Below are 27166 nucleotides of genomic sequence, written 5' to 3'. Positions count from 1 at the left end.
CGCAGTTGAGAGCGAAAGTCGTAGAGGTTCTGAAAACATCAAACAATGAAAGTGGCTTCTCGAGGGGTGCAGCATAAGAACAAAATACAACTCTCAGTTCACCTAACACAGTAATTATTTTAATTACTTTTACCTACTTAAGTTAGAGAGGCAAAATGGATTGCACAATTAATCTTTGGGGTGCAGTAGAAGTCTTTGGAGGTGTTGGGAGAAGCCTCCTTGAATTAAATAAGATTAAAGAGTTCACTTGAATAGAATTGAGTCTTCTTCTGTTTACACTCCCCTCTATAGCTAAATGCACGTCCATTTTAATTCATTTATTTACAATGATGTAGTCTTATTTTCACTTTCTTGATTCATGTTCGGGAAAACACTTAATAACTATAAATGTTTTTCATAATATTAAAAAAATAAAATGTACTAACAAAAATACATTTTGAAATATTAGAAGATTAATTCGAAAATTAGTTGATAGAACACAATTTTCTATTTTTACATTTCGGAGTGCATTTCTTGGACAAAAATTAACATTTCATGATAGTTTTCTTTTTCTTTAACATTATGAAAATGCTTTTGGAAACATGAAAATGAAAGAAAAGTTTAAAAAAGTACTTTCCAAAATATTAAAAGAAAAAAGTGTGTACCAAAAAGTATATTTTGGACTATAAAGAGAGTATTTTAAAAAATATTTCATAAACACTTTTCCTTTTTACATTTTGGACCATACTTTTCAAAAAACATTTTTATTTTCTTAACATTTTTTAGTATCACTTTCCAGAACATTAATATTATCTGTATTTAGTAAATTACTTTTCAGAATGTAAGAAACACACAAAATAGTGGTTCTGAAAGAAGTTATTTTTAACGAGACCTTCCTCATCAAAGTTTGACTAAAAAAAAAAACAAAAGATGATGTTGAGAGAATGAAAATTATTTTAACTTTGTTGGAGTGAAACATAATTAATTTCAATTAATCTATATTGTACCAGAAGTACTGTTAACGAGATTGGGTAAAAGCATAGAAAGGCATGTGAAATATTAACAAGAGTGCAAGAAGATAAGAGTGTTTTTAAAAGAAGGGAAATATGTCATTTTAAATAAAGCAAACAAAAGGAGAGTGCAGATATTAAAAGTTGGGGTGTAACTAGTAGGATCAATAGCTTCTTCTGACTTGGATTACTAGTTTTCCTAAACGAACGATTAGGACAGAGAATGAAAAAAAAAAAACATTATAGTTACTTCTCCTCAAGTTAAAACCAACTGGTACACACAAGTTCAAAAATTGAAGAAATTATACAAGATAACTTTGTTAAACTATGTTAATCTTATAATGTTTTTCGTGTCATGTACATCTTCATTTGGTCCAAAAGTAGAATCAGATAATGTATTTATACTAAAAGAATTGGACTATTTTGGTACAATTATTATTAAACAGAGAAAGAGCCATGACATGATGAAATAATTATGCAGCAAAAGAGAAGGATAGAAATGAAGGAGCAAAATTGCATTTCGGTGTTTCACTCTCCATCATACAGAAAACTAACACTTCTAATTATCATACAAACATTACCCAGAAGCAAATTTTCCCAATCACGATTTTATGGAAGAAAGCCTCTCTAGAAAGTGGCTAAAATTTTCATCAGTATCCAACATGCTAATTCTTACGTATTTTGGGCTAACCCCAAAGTGTTTTCCACTTCTAGTTAAGATGTTGTGTGCTCGAAGGAAGCTTTCGCAATCTTCAACGTTTCCCTCACACTTTAACCACACAAAAGCTGTCAAATCATCAAACATGCATAAAACAAAAACAATATAAGTTTTTATATGTAACTTGAAGTTGATTACTGAAACACTTTTCTTAAAAGTTGAGCACAAACAAAATCACTAGACAAGTAACTGAAAAAGAAGAAATATGAACGCATGAAATCAAATTTGTGATCAATAGAGCAAGTAAGTACCTGGTTGAGGCTCCAAGACCTCTTTGAAAAAAGTGCAGAATGCTGGTGAAAATTTAGGCAAACTGAATAAGTCACTATGCTCCACCACTAGTCTAAGTTGCTTCCACCTGTTTGCCATGAGTTTGTGGCTGAACTTGAAGAATGACTCCCCCTCTTGGGGGTTTCCTTGTTCCCAGCTGTCAGAAACTGCCCTTAAAACCTTAGCTGCCCTGAGTTGAGAATCCTTAGACACTCCAATTGTGTTCAGCTCTATGAATTTTGTCATTTTCTTTGCCACCTCTTTGTCTTTCACAAGTGCCCACCTACACAAATTACAAAAATTAATGTGCATTCTACGAATTTGATTCATCTTTCTTTACTTGGAGTTATAAGGTTGATTTAGTATTAAAACTGGAAGGGAGAGTGAGAGAGATTATGAGTTTAACTTCTATTAACACGCATATAAAGTTGACATGGTGGATTTGTAAGGAAGTGTAGGAGAGGTTATGAATTCAACTTCCCTATTAACAAAATACTAATAACTAACATTGCTAATTAAGAAAAAAATAATAATTCTTTACTTTATTTTTTATACATCAAACACTTTTCAGGAAACCAAAATGGTTCCAGTCCAACTAGCCATACTTCTAGATTAATTACTAACATATTTGGTTTCACATATGTTAATACTTTTTAACAAAAAATTTAAACAAGTCTTAAAAAGAGTGATAAAAGACATGTATTTAAATAAGTTACACATATGTTGATTGTGAATTTGTATTGTTTTCTAATGATAATTAAGAGTTTAATTTTGATAATCTGGTTACTGAAGATTTACATCAGAGTTATAAGGTTCGTGTAGTAATAAAATTGGAAGGAAGGGTGAGATAGACCGTGAGTTCAACTCTATCCTATAAACACTCAAAAGTTATAAGGTTAGTTTAAAAAAGAAAGTGAAAGATATTGCAGATTCAACTCCTCCGCTAACATATTAACAACTAACATTCTCCATATTAACATCTAACATTGCCGATAAAAGAAAAAAAGAAAAAAACTGAAGATTTACATCAAAGCATTGTGCAGGTTAGGAAAGTAAAATTCCAATTTTTGTAGAACAGTAATTCAAGAAACATCCAATGAAGGTTGTACAATTGTTGTGAAAGAGAAAATAATTGAGGAGTGTAGAAAAAGGTAGCGTTTATGATATGGGTGAACTTACCCTATGCGCATTCCAGCATGGCCAGTACTTTTTGAAACAGTGAAAAGGGTAAGATCATGATCTGCAGGTGCTGATATTGGAGTGTACTGTGGCCAGTAATAGGCAAGGTCATGGACCAAAAATCCCTGGCTTCTGTTGACCTTAGATATTCTTGCATGTCCATCAGGATTATTGGGAGAAGTAACCAGCTCAATGTAGGGACCCTCTTTCTCAAAACTTTCTGCATCACCACCCCATTGGTACAGTCCTGATTTCAGGTGATTCGTCATTGATGGGTACGACTGCAAGTAGTTACTTAGTTAGTTCACTCGTCAATTTCATGTCAAACCATCAATTACTCAAACTAAATAACGTGTCACTGCAAAATTTTCCAGGTAAACCTCACCATAATGAAAGTCAGAACCATGTGATGTAACTAAAATGTGTGTCACCTTGTCTAAAATCTGTGTATAATTTGTTTCTTTGCAGTATATAGTGTGATTAATGGGGTCAACCATAATTAGTAATGAAGCCATATCACACTTTTTTTGTTCATCAATTGAATGAATGTTAAGATTTTCAAATCAAAACTACTTTACTGACAGTTCCGCACATGCCACAGTTGGACAAAAGTACCGAGTGTCATGTGATCAGTTGCAGATGTGAAAAATTACGAGTGTAGGAAAAACAGAACATACTGATAAGATAAACATGGAAGGATTAACAAGGAAAAAAATCAATTTTTGTCAACTGTGATTACAACAGTTATTAAAGAATTGAACAGAAGTTTTTTATTTTTCTGTTTTAAATACATAAAGTATATTATGATATGATCTTAAGACAGTACCAGTAAGGAAGGAAATTAATTGCAGAGTACAGATACCTAAGAAATGGTAGGAACACATTGAATGCTATAACCAGTAAGTGTTTCATTCAGAAGAATCTCAGACACAGTTAACTCAATTGCTTAATGTTTATTGATTTCCAACTGTCACAATAAATGTCTATGGTTCATCATCAACAACCAACAAAAAAATCTTGACTTAGTACACTGTTTTAAGTTCCTTGGAGCATGCAATAATTGCTTCACTATATATAAAAAAGTGGTCAACCACTGTCTATTTTATAACACAAGCTGTATGTGGTAATTAGTACAAGAGCATTGCTTTTACATCACAGAAGCTGTATCAGAAACAGATTCAAGAATGACCTTGCTGTTCTTTAATCAAACACTTCATATGCATGCACTTTTACTAAAGAATACTTTTACAATATCTTAGAAATCTTCTTGTCTATTAATTCTAGACAAAACAGAGTATACACCTAATTTTATATTTTGGTTCAATCATAAACTAAACTAAAACATGATTAAAATATAGTTTTTACTCACTGAGTAGTAGGGTGTGGCACAGACAACACTGATTGGTTCAGGTGCATCAGTAGGGGAAAGAGCATAGAGAGCAGCCAGAAAAAGCTGAGAAGAACCTGTGCCAACCACAATGTGTCTCCCTTCTGTCACAGCATTTCCCACCACCGTGTGCAACCTCACCACTTCCCTTGCAAACTCTGCCTCCAAAAACCAGCAAATGTTGGTCACATCAGAAAAATAACTCATCGATTGCCACCCCGGGATTATGATCGTGCTCTTCTCACCACTTTGTCTCCAAAATCTCTCGTACACTCTCGGGTCTCCACTGCACAAAATCTCAGTTTCATATAATTTTCAATCTTTATTTTAATGCATCACACAGCTCAGCAGAAACTACCCAGATCATGCACCATCTTCATGTCCCACAATGAACAAACATCTCACAATAAAAAAATTGCATACCTTCTATAATGTCATGAACTATAAAACATGCATTATCATCATGTCCACCCATTAACAAATATTTTAAATCATGTTGAGAATTCTTTTATGGAAACCGAGAAATTTCAATCTATTAATTTTATGACTTTTTTTTGTATTTCATATGCATTCTTCTTATCTATTTCTATTCAATTTACGAAAGTGAGAATAATGAGAAGAGTAAAAGTACAGTGAAACCAGAAAAAAAAAGTATAGGACTTCAAAGATATAATGAACCTAGACAGATACATTTAACTAACTGCTCTCACATGTAGACACAAATCCCATCATAAAATTTCTTTTGAGTAAATTAAGGCATAGTAATGATTTTGTTTCTTCCACAAATTAGGTAAAGAAGGGGCAATGAACAAGTTGAGGAAAGGGCATTGAAATTAGTAAGTGATGAATGTGCACGTGTAAAGGTTATGGAAAAAGTAATCATAAAACTGCATTAGCCAAAGCAATGATTTGATGGGTTGAAAATATAAGGGTAAATGTATGCATTTAGCATTACATGAATGAATGTGAAGCATGCAGAAATGAAGAGTGAAGGGGACAAAATATGTTGGAGTTGGATTTCCAATTTCGGAGGACCCACAATGTAGTTGACATGTTTAGATCCAGATTCCAAAGGGTCCAACTCAAACCTTGCTTCTGCAATTCAGCGAATCACGTTTGAGCCAAAAAAAAAAAGCTTAAAAAATGTCTTCTCACTCACTCAGAGAACCAAAGAAAATAAGCGCTTCCACATAGTGTTATGTTATGGCCACGGCCGAAAGAGTGTCTTTATGCAGTGCCTATGTGACCCCACCAACTTCTTTTTTCCTGTTCTTCCAACTACCAACGAACACTATTATATCATAGCATTTAAAAAAAAATGGTGGGTTTTCAAAGGCAAAATAAAGATAAACACTTTTAGAAATAAGTGTGTTTTAAAGAAGAAATTTTTGATCCATTTTTTTCTATGACATGTAGCAGAATTTTTGAGTTTATGAAAAAACAGTGAATATAACTCAAGACCATGTGATAGAAAACAGTACCTTAAAATGGCGTGACTCGGTGGGAGGAAAATTAGTTGGATATCAAATGTTTCTTGGTTAAAATGTTGGAACAGTTTGTTGATTTAAAAATAGTTGTTTTAGAAGTAAAAGACAAGGGTTCTTACAAATTGAATAGTTGAGTTGGAATGGGTGTCCTTTAAAATTGACTTTAGTTTGCAATTATGTCATCACTTTTGTATTTCCCCTAATCAAATATACTATTATAGCAATAGTGAGTGTCTCTTAGGAAAAGAATAATTTGTTAGAAGAGAGAAATGATTTTTGAATAAAAAATGATAAAATTTAAGAGGTTAATGTAGATAATTATTGGGTTAGACAATGTCAATGAGGACCCCGCCAATGGTGCTAAAGTTAGACTCTTCTACTTGGCTACCACTTCTAACATAAAAATGGGACTCTACTTTTTCTAACTAAATCATAACCCTTGTGTTGAGCATTGCGTTGTGCATGATAAAAATGAATTTTTTTTTTTCTTTTCTTACATCGAACATGAAACACACTTAGGAAGATGACAGGATCCAACATTTAGCAGTAAAATATGTTTGAAAAAACATACAATCAAAATATCAGCAACGTCTTGATCTAACTTAGAAATTAAGGAACTTTAAACTCAGTTTTCGGTGTTGAAGAAATTATTAAATGATTTAAGACAATTAACTTGACGTTATTGCAAAATCTGTGAGAAAAACGTTGACTGATAAAATCCGTGATATATTTGGAAACGTGATACATCACATTTGAAAACCGTGCTAATCCTCAGCTATCTCCGATAAAAAAACATAATAACACTGAGTTCCATGTTGTTCCAAACAACTTCGGCAACTTCTAATTTACTAAGAAAATTAGTAGAACTTAACTAAACTATGTGAGAATTTAGCACATGATGAATAGCACGGAACTCTTAAAAAAAAAAAAAAAAACTTAAACTTTGTTGAAAAAACAATTGAATAAGTTTAACCTGGTTATTCAAACATTTATAAAAACATTTGAATCCAAATAGTTCCATTCATTTGAACACCTATTAATTAATAACTTCTGTGGAATTTCTCTGTTAATTTAATTCCAATTTATTTACACTACTCGTTTAAATTATATAAATAATCTCTCAATTTTCTGCTACAAGTATAAAATAATAAAAAAATATATATAATGAAACAAATTTGTTTGTGTACTGTGTCTCTGCTGCTATATTCCTGACATTTTTGGTATGAGCAAGTCACGTTAGAGAAGATGAGTTGTCTCTGTCTTCTCGGGTAACAATAGCTATAGCAGAACGCAAAGAACAGGACCAAAGACGCAAGACTCAGTCATAGCTACCAACAAACAAACAAAAGTGGTAGCAGAAAATGACAGTAGAATCGAAAATTTTCAACCATCTAACGCCAAATAATCTTCCATCCACAACAAGTATTTGGTCTCTGGTTACCTTCGACTCATTACTTTTTACTTATCAATAAAATTTCTTAACCCTTTAGCTTGACAACTTGAAAAATGTCTAAAAACATGTTCCAAGTATCTTGAAACGTCAAAGGTTGCTTACTCACTCAAACAACCAACATATTGCAAGTTATAATAAACCTTAACCAACACATCATATACGAGAAAAAAAAACTAAAACTAGTAAAACATATATTATGTAGTAAAGTCTTTGCTTACTGGTCGAGGTTGATCACTCTACTCCCACTTCCTGTTGTGCAAGTTGTTGAATTGGAGGATGATGATGATGATATAAGCATGTTGGAATTGGTTCTTGCAATGGATGCCCCTGTTGTTTGTGGTCCGAAACAAGAATGGTTGTGGGGTTCTTCTCCTTCGTGGACGATTAATCTGAGTATGAGACTAACGTTCAAGGCGAGAGATAAGACCAAGAAGTGTTTAGAAGAGAAGAAAGTGAGTTTGGGCATGGCGGAAGAAAAGAGAGAAGAAAAAGTGTGTGTGGAAGAATAAAATGGCTGGTTGAACCGCTTTCTTGTTGCACAGGTGCCACTCATATAAATATAAGTGTGTTTGGAAGAGTGGACCTTTGGTTTCGATACAAAATCAAGTTGGCGAACTTGCCTCAAACGTGGTGCCAACACGTACATAGAATCGCTTGCGCACTCTTACCGAGATTTTTGTTACCATCGAAATCTGTTTTGTTCAAAGCCAAAAGGAGCTCTCTGTAATTTTATAATATATGTTAAATTTTTTCGAAAGAAAATAAGGGATGAAACACGAGTTTCTTGGCGGTTATTATTTTCCTGTGTTCTCATTTTAATTATGGGATATTATTTGAGACCAAAGACTTTCTATACAAGAAGTTATAATGTTTTGATCAGAAGGAGAATGAGAGGAAAAGGTCGGGAGAATTATACTTTGAAGTTAGTATTATTTTTTTAAGGGAGTCTGAGTTGTTTTTAGAACAGATTAAAAAGTGAAAATTATAAAAATTTGTAATTGGTGTGACATATTGAAATTAAATTGATTGATGTAATATATTAAAAAATAATTTTAATAGATAAAAAAGTTATATTATTAAAATGTCCACTGACGTGATATTAAAAAATAATTTTAATAGATAAAAAAGTTGTATTATCAAAATATTTTTATTATTATACGTAATATTAAATTATATATAAATAATTTATAATTATTTTTATAAATTTTATTGAATGATTGAAAATATAAAAAAATATTTATAAAAAATTGAATAATACAATATATTTTGTATGAAAATAAATTTAATATATAAGATGAAAAATAATTTATTTACATGGAGACTATTTTTATTTTTAATAGTAATTTTATAAGTAATAAATTTTTAATATAACCACACTAAATTATTATTTGTATTACTAATTTTTATTATGTTGAATTTTCATAATAAGAAGAATGAATATAAATGAATGACTAATTTGGTAAAACCAGCAGTGTTATCCTCTAATCTTACTATAGGTAGTGGGATTGGATTTTGAGTGAATCCCATTAATCATCTTCTTCCATGACCTTGTATCATTTCCAAAATAATACCACTCACTTATTAATCATCATTTCCTATTCTTTGTGAATAATACATCTATCCAAATATCCAAAGAGACAAGGTGTATATCTTAAAATTTTATTTACTTTAAAATATAGTAGTTATTTTACTCTGCAAAAATGTACAAATTTTCTAGAAACAATATAATATATTAAAATATAATTAAAATTAAATATAAATAGTTTATGTTGTAAAATTTAATAGTAATACCTTATTATTTTTATTATAAAAGATTATCTAAACTTTGTGTATTTTTTTAATAAAATGCATGTTATCATATAATTGTTTAAAAAAAACGTATAATAATTGAGCTAATTAAAATAAAGAAATCAAATCCAAATAAAACAATCATGAAAAAAAAAATTCTATAAATTTAAAATATAAATTTACTAACAAATTAAAACTCATATATATATATATATATATATATATATATATATATATATATATATATTAGTTATATTAGACAAACTTAAAATATAATAAATTCAAAATAAATTCTACAAATTTAAAACATATATTTTAAGCAACTAACAATTTATCTCTATAACTTAAAACTTGATTAATTTGCAATAAACAGCAAAGGTCTCTAATTATTTGTTTAAAATTATTTTTAAACACTAATTATAAATAAATTAAAGATGATTTGAATATTTTATAAATAATAAAAATATACAAAATTATTTTGACTTTTTCAGAGAATAATTATTTGGTAAAATATTTATGAGTTCATATTTGTACATTAAATTGTAAAAACGTTATTAAAATTATTGTAAAATATTATACATTATAAAAATTATTTTATATATATTCTACTCTATATGAAAATAAAATATAATAATAATAATATATAAAAAAATAATAATGATTACTAAATATATAATTAAAAAATAATTGAAAGAAATTAAAATTAAATGATATATAATAATGATTACTAAAAAGTAGTACAAAATATTAAAATTCAAATATTAAATAAAAATTCAGTAAAATAAATAATCAAACATAATTATTCAAAAAAGAAATTATAAAACAATCAAACAATCTATATTTAACTATTTAAATCACTGAATATAACACAAAATAAATTAATATGAAAAAATATTAATAATGATACATCTTTATAAAACTTTTATTATAACACAAATTGAAAATTTCGAAACGGAAATACATAACACCTATAAATTTAAAATATAATATATATATATATATATATATATATATATATATATAAAAGAAAAAAGTAAAGCAAAAAAAGAGTTCTTAACTCAATTTTTCCATTGATGCATATGTGTCGTTTAAAGCTTGCATGTCATTCATCAGTTCTTGGGCATTGCTCATTAAGGTAAATTACCCAATGAAAAAATTGATTAAAAAACAAACAATGATGTGTAATGATGAAACTTAGGATAAATTACAGAAGGGAAAAATAAAAGGGAGAAATGAAAATGAGAAATTATGTGTTCAAGGTTGTATGTGAATTACAATCTGCTTAATAAGTTTACAAACAAGAATAAGTATTTGTTTTTAGGAAGGAGATCTAATGAATCAATTGCATGTTATTGTAGTATTTTCAAAGATAGATGAGATAATGGTAGCATGTTACAAACTAGATTTAATATGAATAAGGTTTTAAAATTAAAATTTAAAATGTATTAAGATCTTTTTAGAGAGAAAAGATGTCTGTATTGTTTTATAGTCATTCAATGAAAAACTTTTATTTATAAATTTATAATAAGTATATCAACTTTTACAATAGTTATGTCAAAAGTCCTTCTAATTATTTTTGTTAATAAATAGTGTAAAAATATTACAGTAATACATTATATATAATGTTAAACTCTTTTATATCTGTATATTACCAGAACCAAAAACAATCACGATTTCCTCTGAATATGTATATAATGATCAATCAACCTCAAAGTAAAATATTACTATGAAGAAATACATTAAGGAAACTCGTTACTAATAATATAAGCCAATATAGTAACATCTCATTTATAGATCATATATGTTTGATTATAAGGTCAAGATTTAAGTTTTATAAAATTTAATGACATAAGAAAAATAGATTATGAATTATAAAAATAAAAAATCATTTGTATCTTAAAAACATATGTTTTTATTAACAACTACAATAATAACGTAAGTATTATAAAATCTTTAAATTAGAGTAAAAATTGTAAAAAGATTAAATTAACACTATTCAATAATAATAATAAAAAAACCAGAAAATTGTAATGGTGATTTATCAGCATCATATATAGGTATCTCTGCAAGAAGTGGACCGGTCTAGTGGACACCTATATCTCGGTATCAATGTGGACTGGTCCAACTCTAAACCAAATACCAATCAATCAACAACGTTTCATGTGATTGTTTTCTCTATCATTTTACAACTTTCCCCTTTTCAACTTCTTTTTAATCAAAAATGCTACTTTATCAACAAAATTTCATCCAATTAACAGTTTTCTTTTTTATATTTTTTCTGTTAAAATTTGGTAATAATATTTTTGTTTTGATAATTTCAATAATTTTACATTATTTATTATTTGATATTAAAGACAATTTAAATATATTTTTTTACAATTTTTTAAAAAAAAAAAATTTAAATTTTAAAGTCAATACCTAAAAATTATGTATTATTAATATTTCCAAAATACTTTAAATATGTATTTTTTTTAAAATAATTAATTTTTTTAGTGATTTTTTTCTCTTATTTTTCACAATTTTGTGTCAAATTTATTTTAATATGATCATTTGTGTGTGTTTTCTTCGATAATTCTAAAATAAATGCAAAACTTCCTTCAATAGACCTTTCTTCTTTTAAAGTACCAAATATACTGAAGTACCATTCTTGATATAAAATGGGTCTCCAGAGCCTTATGTCAAAAGACAATGTTTATAATTCCTTTGAGTATTTCTGTTCGAAACGGCAATCGACTTTTATGGAACTGTTTTTTTTTTTTTTTCTCATCTGAAGCGTACATAAAAAATATTTAATAAATTTAAAATAATGCTTATTAAATATATATTATTGAAAATTAAGTTTATTTACTCGATTAATAAAGTTTATAAGATTATGAGAAAGATAGTAAATCTTTTAGTTTAAAACTAGTTTTCAACTCGCGTCTACACATGGTTTCGTGTTTATGTGTATGTTTAAATAAAATGATATAAGTGTGAAAAAAATAATACATATTTTTAATTTTATAATTAATTTTTGAATGCAATCAACGTGAAAAATAGTTTACAGGTTCAGAAAGTTAACACATCTACAAAAATATAAATGATAGACTTTGTATAAATACAAAAGATAAAGTATGTGTAAAAATATAGAATAGACTCTCTGAAAATATAAAGAATATATAGAAATAAGTAGGGTAGACTCACTAAAAATATAGTTCAATGTATGAATAGACAAGTCTAATATGTGTTACTAGACTCGTCGAATCGGTGCATTGATAATCTCGACTAATATGTGGTGTTAGACTCGCTAATCATTATATGGACACACTCATCTTATATGTATTGTTAAACTCATCCAATTAGTATATGGACAAATTTATCTAATGTATATTACAAGACCCATCTAATAAAAGAATAGATAGAGTCGTCTAATGTGTATTAATAGACTCATATAATATATGTATGAACAAACCTTTCTAACGTATATATATTACTAGACTTGTCTAATTAATGTATGGAGAAACTCGTCTAATGTGAGTTGCAAGACTCGTTTGATCAATGTACGGACATACTTATAATGTGTATTCTTAGACTCATATAATCAATGTATAAAAGGACTTATCTAATGTTTTTTACTATACTCATCTAATCAATATATGGATAGACTCGCCTAATGTTTATTGCTACACCCATCTAATGTTCTTTTGTTATACTAATCTAATCGGTGCATGGATAAACTTGTTTAATGTGTATTAATATACTTGTCTAATTTGTGTGTAGAAAGACTTGTCTAATGTATATTGCTAGTGTCGTCTAATCAATATATGAATAATTTGTCTAATGTGTATTGTTAGACTCATCTAATCAATACATTGATAGACTCATCTAATATTTTTTTCTTTACTAATCTAATTAATGTATTCCTAGACTTGTGTAATGTTTTTTTGTTATACTTGTCTAATCAACGCATGAAATGGCTTGTCTAATATTTTTTTTTAGGAAAAAGATTGTTTGACACCATTTCACAACCATTTTGACAACTTTTATAAGGGTAGAATAGTCTTAATAAAAGTTAACTTTTATATTTTTAAAAGAAAGAGAAAGTGAATAGTTATGAGGGTTGGTGTCAAATGGTAGTAAAAAAAAGTATGGTGCCAAAATACTAGTGTTCCTGCAGAGAACAAATAAGATGAGTTAGGCACAATTGTCACCTTACCATGTAGTCCGCTATCTCCTCAGTTAGTCTCTCTCCGGTTAATACATGTCAGCTTGAACCCAGGAGGGGTTACCTGCAGAAGAGTCTCTGAAGCTCAAGTAAGTCAAAGCTCTCAGAAGGTCAAATCAAATCAGTGATTAATGAATGCGTACCTTTAATTACTGGGGTCGCACAACTGGTAGCATCTGCTGGTTTGCCAGAGGTGTTAAAGGTCAGGTTAGGGGTTCGATTCCCACTGGCAACAACCCACCCAGTATGAATGGACGGAGAAGGGTGATGGGTTGGGGTGTATTGGGCTGCAGACCTAACACAACCGGTTTGAGGGTGGCAGGTGGGATGCCTGGTAAGCCCAAGAGGATCCGGGGGTGTTACAAAAAAAAGTGCACTTTTTTGTAACATCCCTGGCTACCCCTCCTCGGGCCCCAAAGGCTGTCAGGTTACTACAGCCCAATGCACCCCAACCCATCACCCTTCTCCGTCCATTCATACTGGGTGGGTTGTTGCCAGTGAGAATCGAACCCCCAACCTGACCTTTAACACCTCTGGCAAACCAGCAGATGCTACCAGTTGTGCTGGTTTGCCAAACCAGCAGATGCTACCAGTTGTGCTGGTTTGCCAGAGGTGTTAAAAGGTCAGGTTGGGGGTTCAATTCCCACTGGCAACAACCCACCCAGTATGAATGGACGGAGAAGGGTGATGGGTTTGTTAAAAATCAGATCTGTCTAATACTCCTAACCACAAAGGGATCTGAATTGATTAATGTGTTTTTACTAATTTGAGATGAATCTTGGAAAGATCTTTAGGTTTTAAAGCTCAATTAATCAATTACACAGTTTTGGGTTAATGGACTGTTTAAATCAATCAAGAAGAATTAAAAGAGAGAAGAGGAATCAAAACACACAATTTATACTAGTTCGATTCAAGGCGAATCTACATCCAGTCTTCTCCTAAGTAATACACTTAGGAGGATTCCACTAAACAGAAAGGTTCCAAGAATTACAAGCACACCTATGTAATTCTAACCCCAAAACCCAAGAACTTGATTCAACAATCAAGAACTTCCCCTAGGAGCAATGCATCCACACAATTGCACCTAGGTCCACACTTCAAACACTGAAGCTACTGTAATCAGAAATACAGAAAACAAAACAAGAAACGAAAACACCTAAGTTGTGCAGATTTGACTTGATGCTCCTTGAATCAAGCAAGATCCATCATAGTAGAATCAACCATCAATTCTTCTTGGATCTGTACTTGAGTTATTGCAGAATCTTCTGAAGCTTTTCTGTCTCTCAGTTGGCTCTGTCTCAGATGAAGACTGCGTGATCTCCCTAAATTTTTCAGACCCAAAACAGATTCCAAAACAGCTTTTATACAAAGGTTTTTGCTGTCACTAATTCAATTAGCTATTTACCTAATCGATTATCGTGAGTATGTTTTCACTTACTTTGTACAATACTCACAGGTAATCCATTAGTTAAAGAACTAATCATATGCAGAATTACACAGCAGGCCTGAAATACAATTGATAAAGAGAAGCTAATTGCCTAATGCATATCCTAACTGGACCAAGCTATGTTTTATCCTAGATCAGTAGACATCATCAAAAACATTCTTCATTCATAGTAACCTGACAGCCTCTGGGGCTCGAGGAGGGGTAGCCAGGGATGTTACAGCTTGGGCTGTGAGTGGGCCTGGGCCCTAATCCAGGCCCTTAAGGCCTATTGAACGCGGGGGCTTCCATTTTACTAAGTCTTCAAGAGCGGTCTGATCCGTTTACTTCTTGACTTTTCAGATATCGTCCTTGGCCGCACACTGTCCTAGGTTGGCCGCTTTGTTGTTACTTTAGCCTTTATTTTGTTATGAGTCTAAGTCCATGCCAGCCCAAGTCATGTACTTGGGTTGTTTCCGGCATGTACTTGGGTTGTTTCCGGCATGTACGTGAGGGTTGTCCTTTATATAGATAGAGTCATCTAATCAATCTACGTACATACTCGTTTAATGTCTATTGCTAGACTCCTCAGGGAATTGACAAACTCGTGTAATATGTATTAATAGACTTGTATATGTTATGCAGTGGTGGAACTTGGATAAAAATTTTAGGGGTGTCAAATTAAATTTGTTATATATAAATTATTTTTTAATTAGACAAATAAACTTTTCACTTCCTCTACTTAAATTATTTTTCTACATTGATTTACGGATGTACTTTTCAATTCCTAATATTTTTCATTTCTATTCCAATTTAAGACTATTCAACTAATTTATTATGTGTAAAAAAATTTGTAATGCAACCCAGATACATTAATAATATTTTACAAATTTAAATTGAAAATACAAAATCCCTAAATTTCATAATTAGAATTATACTAATATGAGGAAAACTACAATCAGATTCATGTCAATTTCATAAAAGAATTCCTAAAGTCTTGATTAGGGTTCATACTAATTTGGAAAAAACTTAAGTTGGGAAAATATTGTAATAGGAATAAGATAATCATAAATTTAAAATACATAAATCATAATAAAATACTAATCTTGATTTATGAGATATATTGTGATAATAAATTCTTCAATTTCTTTGTTCTTCCATCTCTTTCCCGATTATCTTTATATCTTTTTCTTTTTTTTACTTTCATACTTTCTTGATAACTTACTAAAAAAGAACCTTGTATACAGAGATAAAATCTTATTCCATTTTATTAATGAACATTCATCAAATTGATTTTTATTTTATTTTTTAAACAATAAAAATACATAAGTAAATGATACAAACTTTTCAAAACTTTATATATATATATATATATATATATATATAATTTTAAAATATATAAATTACATATAAAAAATAAAATTAAAAAATTTTTGGAGGAGTCATAGCTCCCCTTAGTCATCATAAAGTTCTGCCAATGATATTATGTATGGACAGATTTTTGCACTGTATATTGTCAAACTTGTGTTATACGTGTACGGATAGACTTTCTTAGTATTTATTGTTAGACTCGTCTAATTAGTGAATTCAAAAAATATACAAGAAAACTTATAATTTTAAGAAGTGTGATATTTGTATCACAAATATATAAATTAAACCTTTAAAATGAACTATTAAATACAATATTTTATTTTATTTTTTTCAAATATAATTATTTAAAACCTTATAGCAATTTATAGGTACATAAGATTAATGCTAGTTTTTTTATTAAATAATATCAGTTTAATTTTTATTTACCAAAACTATGAAAAATATTTAACGATAAGACTATCTATATTATAATGTAATATAAAAAAGATAAATTTAACTTTTTGTTGACACTAATTTTTTTTTTTAAATATTACATAACATTTTTTTATTTAACAGTATAAACAATTGGTATTATCAAAATATAGATTATTTTTTAAATAATATTATTTTAAAAAATAAAAGTAAAATATATTTTTCTAAATTTTGTTTTATTAAATGATAAAGTTAAAAATCATAAAAAGATAGAACTAAAAGTGAAAAACAATAATAGAAAAAAAGTTAATAATTTAAACAAAATTATTTTTATCTAGTATTTTTTGTTATAACCGTGTGTAATGTCTATCATTAATCTCGTCTAATAAATATATTTATAATATATATTCCTAAATTCACCGAACGACAATAAAAATACATTAATAATGTCTTTTAAGACAATTAATTTTTTCGCTTTTATTTTTTTATTCGGTCTAATAAAAATGTTTAATGTTGAAACAATTTGAAGTTCGAAATAGTAAAAACTGAAATCAACATATATTAAAAAAATTGAAAACATTACGCAGTATGATTTTTTTAGGTTAAAATATTTCGTTGGTCTTTGTTTTGGTTCAGAAATATCAAATTGGTTCTCGTATTTTAATTGATCTCAATTTCGTCCTCATTTTTGTAATTGAGTATTAAATCAGGGCAATCGTTAACAGTGTTAAATTTATTAACGTTAACTTGGTTTTGAATTTCTGACGTGGCCTTATGTATTATATTTCAGTATTGGACATTGATTGCATGGACTGAGAATTAAAAACATTCATTGTGCTTGAAACCCTAAATGATGTAATTAGGGATTGGATTTGGGAAAGTCAGTCGAAGTGCGGGAATGCGAACCCCGTGAGTGTGGACGAAGGTGAGGTCGATCGTGGTCGGAGGTGAGAGCGGGTGCAATTGGAGGTGAGAGCGAGTGCAATCAGAGGTGGATTTAGAGCGTTCGTTGTGGTCGTGCTTGAGCACCAGCCTAAAGGTAAGTACGAGTTGTTGTAGTTGAATATGTGTACGATTTTTTCGCGTTTTTGGGTTTTGGGTTTGTATTGGGGTTTTGATGTTTTGTTGGCTGGGTATGATGTTGTATTGCTTTTATTGTGTGACTTACTTTTGCTGGTCCCCCCCATTTTCGACATCGAGATCGTTTTTTATTGGTGGTTCCCTATTGGAATGTGTTTTTTAATCGGTGACCGTATATGCATTGTAGTATGTGTTTAATGTTGTGGTCCCCTATTTGAATGCTTGGTTCTGTGTTGTCTGTGTTGGTATGATTTGTAATATTTGAATTCGTTTGGGGCAATGTATACAAGTGTAGATATAGAATGTCTGTTGACCGTTTTGAAGTGGTGGTCCACCATAGTGGCCACTTTATTAGTAATGGGAAATTGGAATATGATGGGGAAATAACCATGTGGCTCTATGATCCTGATACGTGGGGATATCTTGAGGTTATTGCTGGATTAAAAGAGATAGGACACGTATCTTTGAAGGAGTTGTGGTATTGTTTAGGAGGTGGGACTATGTTAGAAGATAGATTGGAGCTCCTTTGTGATGATAAAGGGGCCACTCATATGGCAAACTTAACAAGGTTAAATGGTGTCGTTCATTTGTATGTGGTTCACGAAATGATAGAACCTGAGATAATCAACATGATAGAGGGTGTTGGTATGGGGGAGGTTGGTCCTTCTAAGGTTAATGATGTAGTTAACTGTGTGAATGAGGGTCATGAGCATGGTGCAGGTGAAGTACTGGAAAAAGAGGGTGGTGAGGGTGAGGAAGATGTTGCAGCTAAAGTAGTGGTAGGTAATGCGAATGTTGATGAAGTTGAAGGCGAAAAGGAAGCTGAAGTTGATGTTGGTACTGATAGAGTGGCAGTGGAGGATCCTGAAGGTCACGAAGTATAAGAAAATGTAGCAAAGAGAGGGTATGAAGGTGAGGCTGAATCATTCAATGAGGAAGGTCTTGTTGATGTTAACATTAATCGTGATGGACATAGTGATTCAGATTGGGATGGTAATGTGGAAAGTACATCCGGTGGAGAAGGTTGGTACACAGCCCAAGAGTCAACTGATACAGATTTTGATGAAGTAAGGACTGAGGGTGGAGGGTCAAATTTCGAGTGGCATTTAGATGAATTAGTTAGTGGTTCAGACATTGATGAGGGCAATGATGATATTGAGGGTTATGGGTCATTTCCTACATTTTCAATGCCTAAAAAGATGGATGAATATAGATGGGAAATAGGAACTTATTTCACAGAGAAACATGAATTCATTGAAGCAATTAGGACTTATGCACTTGCAAATGGAAAAAGTTTAAAATTTTTAAAAAAGGACAATCAGAGGGTTTCAGTGAAATGTTTGGGAGCAAATGGAGAATGCAAATGGTATGCTTATTGTGGTTATATGGGTGCAGTGAAGTCATGGCAACTTAGAAAAATAATATATCAACATACGTGTTCTAGAGATTTTAATGTGAAATTAATGAATGCAAAGTGGCTAAGCAAGAAGATGGAAAAGACAGTTAGAGAAAACCCTAATATGAAGGTCATGGACATTCGTGATAAGGTTAGTAGGAAATGGAACGTAGGTGTCTTAGAAACATGGCTTTTCGGGCTAGAGCTATTGCTAGAGACCACATGGATGGGTGTTTTTCAGAACAATTCAGGAGAATATATGATTATACACACGAGTTGCTAAGAACAAATCCAAGGTCTACAGTAAAGGTGAATGTTGATAACATAGAAGGTGAAGTCATATTTAAGAGATTTTATGCATGCTTGAAGGCATGCAAAGATAGTTTCACATGTTGCAGACCTTTCATTGGATTGGATGGCTGCTTTCTCAAAGGTAAGTATGGTGGTGAGTTATTAATTGCAATTGGAAGAGATGGGAATGAGCAGATTCTACCTCTAGCATATGTTGTTGTAGAAGTGGAAAATAAGGATTCGTGGAAGTGGTTCTTGGAGCTTTTGATTAATGATCTTGGTGGGGATTCAGTTTGTGCATCATGCACTTTTATATCAGACCAACAAAAGGTTATTCACTTTTATTATTTCAATTAATTTGTATTTTAACATCATGCAATATGCTATTTTTAGAGTCTGTTTTTCATATATTAACATAGGGTCTTCTCCCAACTATGCAAGAACTTCTCCCTGGAGTAGACCAGAGATTTTGTGTTAGGCACATGTATGCTAATTTTAGAAAGCAATTCCCTGGGAAAAATCTAAAACGTCTCATGTGGAAGGCTACTTCAGCGACACATCCACAGGCTTGGGAGAAGATAATGAGGGACATTAAAGAGGTCAATGAAGACGCCTTTAAACACTTGATTGGTATTCCTCCAAGGTATGACATCCTGAATTCTTACATCATATTTATTTCATGATTAAAAAGTAATTATTTTTTTATGTGATACTAGGTTTTGGTCAAGATCTAGATTCATTGTAAGAGCCTAGTGTGACACCTTGGTTAATAATATGTGTGAGGCATTCAACAGTGTGATAGTGAAGACTCTAACAAAGCCAATCATAAGGATGCTGGAGGACATTCGTGTTTATATCATGAAGAGATGGGGCACAAATAGATCTAAGGTGAAATCTTTTAAAGGTTCAGTTTGTCCCAGAAATTGACATGCTTAACAAGGAGTCAAGCTTAACAAGACACTGGATACCAAGGTAAGAAGTTAATATATATTTATGTCAGCAACTTTAACATATTTGGGATTTGGTGATTACATTTCTGTTGTATTACACGCAGATGGTCAGCTGAGAAGTTGTTTGAAGTGAGGCATGCTTCAAATCTAGGGGAACAATTTGTGGTGAATATTGACAAGATGGAGTGCACATGCAGGAAATGGAGCATAAATGGACTTCCTTGTTGCCACGCACTTTCTGCCATGAAATTTTTGAATCTGAAAGGAGAGGATTTCATAGCCCATTGGTTCAGGAAGTCAACCTATGAGGAGACGTATAATTCAGTAGTTTACCCTATTAATGGTCAAGAGGTGTGGGAAGCTACTGCATATTCAGATGTCCTGCCCCCAACCAAAAGAATTATGCTTGGAAGACCTAAAAAGAAAAGAAGATTGGAACCTTGGGAGCTGAAAAAAGATGACACCACATTACGAAAAGGAGGAATTCGCAAAAGATGTGTTGTGTGCAGGGAAATTGGTCACAACAGAACTGCTTGTCCTAAAAAACTTGTGCCACCACCAAGTCAATCAATTGTGCCAGCAACAACATCAGGTCCATCACAACAACAACACCCAGCACAACAAACTGACCCATCACAACAACATCACCCAACACAGCAAACTGGCCCATCACAACAAACTGGCCCAGCACAACAATCTGGCCCAGCAAGAGCATCAGGCCCATCAGCAGCATCAGACCCATCAGCAACATCAGACCCATCACAGCAAACTAGTCCAGTAGCAGCATCAGCCCCATCACAGCACACTGGTCCAGCAGCAGCATCAGCCCCATCACAGCAAACTGGTCCTGCAGCCAATCAGTCCCAACCATCTCAAGGTCAATCTCAACGTGCATCAAGCAACCAATTTGTCCAACCAATGAGGAATAAACTCCAGGCTAGAAGGGGACGTGTTTGGAAGCCCTGATCATTTTTATTAAACAGATTTCAATATGCTTTGTAGCTGCTGTTGAAACTTTTGTTAATTTAAGACTCGTAGTTATGTAGTCTTTTTGGGTGTTTGATAGGAATAGACATAGTCTTTTTGGGCAATCCACTTTAATGTATTTTGAACAATTTCTGGGGCAATCCACTTTAATGTCTTTTGAACAATTTCTGCTTTGGCCGTGATCAACTTTGACAGTGGATATAAATTAACATTTCTTACTTTGACTCAGTATACTATGTGCAATAATTCTACTATATGTTGAAGCATTATAATCTGTGTGATTCAATAGACTATGTCCAGATTAATGTTTTATATCACATTTGGTATGATTTCCTTTTCAATTAGGTTCACTTCATATCATGGGTCAACACATTATATTCCAATATTTCGATTCCATATATTGTGAATCATTACATCATCAGGTATAATATATTCCAAACACAATGCTGAAACTTTCACATTCATTTCGAATCATTACATCAACAGATTTACTTCATTGTGAAAAGGAATATGTTTAACACATACAACAAACAAACCATTACAAACAACACTTTGACCCATTTTTCCAAACTCATAATACATTTCTCGATATTTATTAATTTGCTTTCCCCATCCCTTTCTACATTCTTTGTCGCAGTGTCATCACTATCATCATCATTCTTCGTACTAGGACCACATTTTTCTTCAATTACATTTTCGCTGCACCATGAAAAAAAGTTGCAGCCAACAACTTCTTAAGTTCCGCCCTGTCCAACGAAACAAAAAACCCCCAATTGCAAAATTAGGTTTTCCAAAACCAAAATACAAAAACAACATCCACCAAAAAACAGAACTAAATTCATTTCCATATCTCATACCTTGAACTTTAAGCATCCCCAAAATTTTCTCCCCCTGTTCTTAGCAGTTCTCATTGTTAGTTTTGAAATGGTGAGTTTAGCCAAGAAGGGGGGGGGGGTTGAATTGGCTTTATAAAACTTTTTCGAAAGCTTAAATCTCTTTTCAATTGAATCTAACGGACTGGAAAGTTTGGATGTAAATGCAGCAGACCAATACACTTTCAGTCGATTAAAATATAAAATAGCAGACTAAATTGTTCTTGATGCTATGAAACAGTCGATTATAAAGGCAATTCAGTCAGCTAAAATACTGGAGAATTATGCAGAATGCAGAATTTTCGAATTTAACTCAAACAACAATCTTTTATATACAAGACATGTTCCAATCAATATTTATAACAAGTATAAAGCCTCAGATTACACAAGAACACATTAAATCACACCAAAGATCAAATTGCTTGGTTTTCTTGAGTTTTTAAAGAGTTTCAAAGAGATAGAGATGAGGGAAAGAAGATTGCACAGCTGTTTTTACACTGGTTCACTCAATCACAGAGCTACATCCAGTTTTCCAGGACAACCTAAGCCTGGTTTCCACTATATTCAAAAGTTTTACAAATCAAACACCAAGATTACACTTTTGAACACAAAGCACACAAGATTTTTGACTCACACAAAAATCTAGAACTACAACCTACAAGAATCACACTTGCAGACCTGAAATCACATCAGGCAAACCATCCAGAGGCATAAGAACGTCCAAACCTGATGGTGGTTGTCCCTAGCACACCATACATGTGTTCTTCAAGCTACTCACAAGCCAAAATGCTCCAAGATCAACCAAGATCTTCAAACACGAGTTGCAACTTTGTATTGTAGAGAGAGAACGCTTCCCAGAGATGAATGACATGATTTCGTTCAGAAAAACTCAGATTCGTACCTCTGCTCGCGAAAACACAACTTATATAGTTTTGGTTTAAGTGAAAACAGTCGATTGAATTTTCAGTACAGTCAGCAGATTTCACCTGACTTAAGTGAAATCAGTCGATTGAAAAATAATTCAACTGATTGAATGCATTCATACCAAAAACTATATACAACAAGCCTTTTAACTTGTTAAAACCTATTTTAACAGATTAAAAGAGACACACTAAGGCACACAAGACATCTAACCTATGTCATATAGCCTATTCAATAAAGATTCATAGCCAAGTTTGGCACTTATGCTTTTAATTTGCGTTCATTTCATATTGATTCTCCCTAAATCTAGAAAAGAATGAGTTTCAATCACATGTTTCCAAGTTTTGACTTAAAGAATTCACTTGATCCCTATTTTGTGTAATTTTCAGGTAAATTATAGTAGAAGGAGGAAAGAAAACAAGAAGAATGAAAGGAGAAATGAAGAAACAGAAGAGAAACACTACAAGGTCGCTCAAACCAAAGCAATCTTGCCCAAGCTCTCGCTTGGGCCGCCAATCTCGCCTAAGCGACGAAGGATCTCGCCTAAGCGAGAGCTTGTGCAATGGAGATCATCTTTTGTCGCCACTCTCACCCAAGCGAGATTTGAAGCTGCCAATCTCGCTTAAGCGAGATTTCGTGAAGGGGCCTCTGTAGTTTTTTTGATTCTCGCTCAAGCTAGAATTGGGTCGCCTAAGCGAGACCCTTTCTTCATGCTGAAGTACTCTATCTCGCCCAAGCGAGATTCATTAGCCCAAGTGAGAGTTTGTGTTGTATATATATTGTGGAAGTTCATAACTGCAGGGAGTTGGAGATTTTGGAGAAGAACTGATCCTTGCTGCAGAGCTGTGACCACAAGCAAACACAGATCATATTTCTTCTTCTTCTTCTTTAGTTCTTAGGATTTGATAGCTACCATGAGTGGATAATCTTCTCCTTTGGGGTTGAATGTAATCTACTCAAACTTGGATGTAACATGGTGATATTTATATATAACATTTCTGTTTTACTCAATATTGGTATTATTGTTCTACTCTTAATGCTTGATTCTATCTGATCAATAGATATTTTGATTTTGATTTTTAGATCTGATTGGAAAGTATTTCTAAAAATCTGATTTGAACAATGATACTTGATATACTGTGATGCTAGGAATAGATCTCAATATATCAATTGCTTTTAACACTCGACCGTAATGCTGGATAGTTTGTTGAATATGTGAGGAATCAATATTCAGGGAACTAATCTTATGAATTTTAAATGCGAGGGATCGGTATAAATGATTTTTGAGTGTGCATCAATATTGGTATTCTCAGATGTTATGTATTATATTCATCCAGATTACAGACAAGGGAGATAGATGAAATTCAATCCCAGTTTCTTTTACTGAATCTTTTATCTAATTTTCTGCTTTTACTGTATTCTGTTTATGCAAATTAGTTTAAATACCAATGATCTATCAAATTAAAATTTCTGTATATATATGTTGATCGAGATAATTATTTATTTCAAGTGATTCCGTTCCTCGTGGGTTCGACACTCTTATTAAAAAATCATTATATTGTAGTTGAGTTTTGGTACGCTTGCCAAGAGACCAACAAGTAATTTTGGCGCCGTTGCCGGGGAACGGTGTTCTTTTGAAATTTTTAGTTATCTCATCTAGCTCTGTGTATATTTTTCTTAATTAGATAGTTTATTTAATTTTCTCCTTTGTACTAATCCTTACTTGAGTTGTTTGATTTATGCTCTTAAGAGGCCAGGTTCCTGAAGTTCGATTAGCATTTGACCCGGAGATAAAAAAGACAGTGAGAAGAAACAGAGGCAAAAACAGAAAGAAGCAAGAAAAGACAAGGGAAGAATCTTCCAGTACTTCCATCACACCTCAATCAGAAAACATGGAGAATCAAAGACCAGCTCCAACCAGAAAGACACTTGGAGACTATGCTATGCAACAAGGGCCAAGATATTTTTCTAGCATAGCAATACCACCCACCACCAAAACTTTGGAGATGAAGCCAGCTTTCCTTAGTATAATTAGTTCTCATCAATTCATTTGAATGGATAATGAAGATCCATATACTCATCTCTCTACATTCTATGAATTGATAGGAACCATGGGCTTTCAAGAAGGAGATCTTGAGCATGTATACATGCGTTTGTTTCCTTTTTCTTTGGCAGGTAAAGCAAATGAATGGCTTAAGTCACATCCAAACCAGAGTTTGAACAGCTGGAAGGATGTTGAGGAGAAATTCTTGAACAGATTCTTTCCACCATCTCGCTACATCAAAGCCAAAGCTGATATTTCGACGTTTAGGCAAGGACCAGATGAGCCATTCTATGAAGCTTAGGAGCGATTCAATTCTTTATTGAGGAAATGCCCAAATCACGGATTTGAAGATATTGCTCAGCTGAACATATTCTGTAACGGTCTGAGGCTTGATACCAAGATGATATTAGATGCAGCAGCAGGTGGAACAATGATGAGTGTAGATGCGGAGCAAGCAACAAGAATCATTGAGGCATTAGCATCCACAGATCATCAAGCTCAGCATAATAGGCAAACTGTTTAGAGGAAAGGAGTGTTTGATCTTAGTACTACAGATGCGATCTTAGCTCAAAATAAAATTCTGACTCAACGTATTGAAGCATTGACAAAGCAAATGTCTAAATTACCCGAGCAGTTGCAAGTTGTGCAATCTTCTCCCAGTCAACAACCCATATGATGTGACTTCTGTGGAGGTGATCATCCAAATGGTCATTGTTCTTATCAGAGTAGCTCACAAGGAGAAGTTCAATATGTGAGTAACCAAGGAACACCAGGAAATTTCTCCAACAATAATAACTTTTCACAGGGGTGGAGAAACAATCCAAATCAGAATTTTGGATGGAAGCTAGATGCTGGTCCTTCAAACCGACAACCTCCTTATCAACAGCAGCAACAACATTATCCTTCGGTGCATGACAGAACAACTAAACTGGAGGATACTCTAGAAAAGTTTATGCAAGATTCTTTGACCAATCAGAAAAATACAGAAGCTTCAATTAGAAATTTTGAAATACAGGTTGGACAGTTGGCGAAACAGTTATCAGATCAACAGGCAGGTCAATTTTTAGCCAACACACAAACTAATCCGAAGGAGCATTGTAATTCAATTACTACCAGGAGTGGTAAAATTGTGGGAAAAGGGATTGGAGACAACCTGGTTGTAGAGGAGGAGGTGTTGGAGAAAAATGAGATAGAGAAAGAAGAAAATGAGTGTGAGGGAAAGGAAGAATAAAATAAAAGAGAGTTTGTAAATAAAAGAGAAGAAAAAGAAGAAAAAAAATAAAAATAAGGAGAAAAAGAGGGTGAAGGGTGAGAAACAGGTACCTTAGTTGAAGAGCCTACCATACCCTCAAACTCCTTCCAAAAAAGACAAGGAAAGGCAGTTTGCAAGATTCATGGACATTTTCAAGCAACTGCAGATTAATATTCCTTTTTTGGATGCTATGGAGCAGATGCCAACTTATGCAAAATTCATGAAAGAGCTCCTAACAAAGAAAAGAAAATTTTATGAAGAAACAGTGGAGCTTGAAGCAAGGTGTAGTGCCATCATACAAAACTCTTTACCTCAGAAGTCAAAGGACCCTAAAAGCTTCAGTCACAATTGGAACATTGCCAGTAGATAAAGCATTGCTCGACTTGGGTGCAAGTATAAATTTGATGCCTCTGTTTATGCTACAAAGAATAGGAGATCTGGAAGTAAAGCCTACAAGGATGACATTACAATTAGCTGACAGATCTTTGAAGTATCCATATGGAGTGGCAGAGGATGTCTTAGTTAAAGTTGACAAATTCATATTTCTAGTCGATTTTGTTGTGATGGATATTGAGGAAGACATTGAAGTCCCTCAGATACTGGGAAGACCTTTCATGAAAACAGCTAAGGTCATTATTGATGTTGATGATGGCAAACTGAAGGTCAGAGTGCAGGATGATGAAGTCAACTTTA

At 32.3% G+C, this 27166-nt stretch overlaps 1 protein-coding gene and 1 non-coding gene across 4 annotated transcripts; both read right to left on the bottom strand.

The window, feature by feature from the left end:
- Window positions 1-1483: 1483 nt before the first annotated feature.
- LOC114162124 (tryptophan aminotransferase-related protein 2-like) lies at window positions 1484-8031 on the bottom strand. 3 transcript variants are annotated; one of them, XM_028045905.1, is made up of 5 exons: window positions 7702-8031; window positions 4526-4829; window positions 3157-3437; window positions 1959-2260; window positions 1484-1775 (listed from the first exon to the last, which is right to left on the bottom strand). In XM_028045905.1, exons 1-5 carry the CDS (start codon window positions 7947-7949, stop codon window positions 1591-1593), a joined length of 1320 nt encoding a protein of 439 aa, XP_027901706.1. In that variant the 5' UTR covers window positions 7950-8031; the 3' UTR covers window positions 1484-1590. The 3 variants fall into 3 exon arrangements, with proteins under 3 accessions (XP_027901706.1, XP_027901708.1, XP_027901707.1); XM_028045907.1 differs by lacking the exon at window positions 7702-8031 and adding an exon at window positions 5703-5721; XM_028045906.1 differs by lacking the exon at window positions 7702-8031 and adding an exon at window positions 4967-5646.
- A 17428-nt stretch (window positions 8032-25459) lies between these two features.
- LOC114164915 lies at window positions 25460-25566 on the bottom strand. The gene has a single exon (XR_003599650.1). It is a non-coding gene; the product is annotated as a small nucleolar RNA R71 (small nucleolar RNA).
- Window positions 25567-27166: the final 1600 nt, after the last annotated feature.

Source organism: Vigna unguiculata, chromosome 9 (assembly GCF_004118075.2).
Source record: "Vigna unguiculata cultivar IT97K-499-35 chromosome 9, ASM411807v1, whole genome shotgun sequence".
In the NCBI taxonomy this organism is placed as follows: Eukaryota; Viridiplantae; Streptophyta; class Magnoliopsida; order Fabales; family Fabaceae; genus Vigna; species Vigna unguiculata.
Note: the sequence above shows the minus strand (reverse complement) of the source record. Positions and strands in the feature narration are given on the sequence as shown.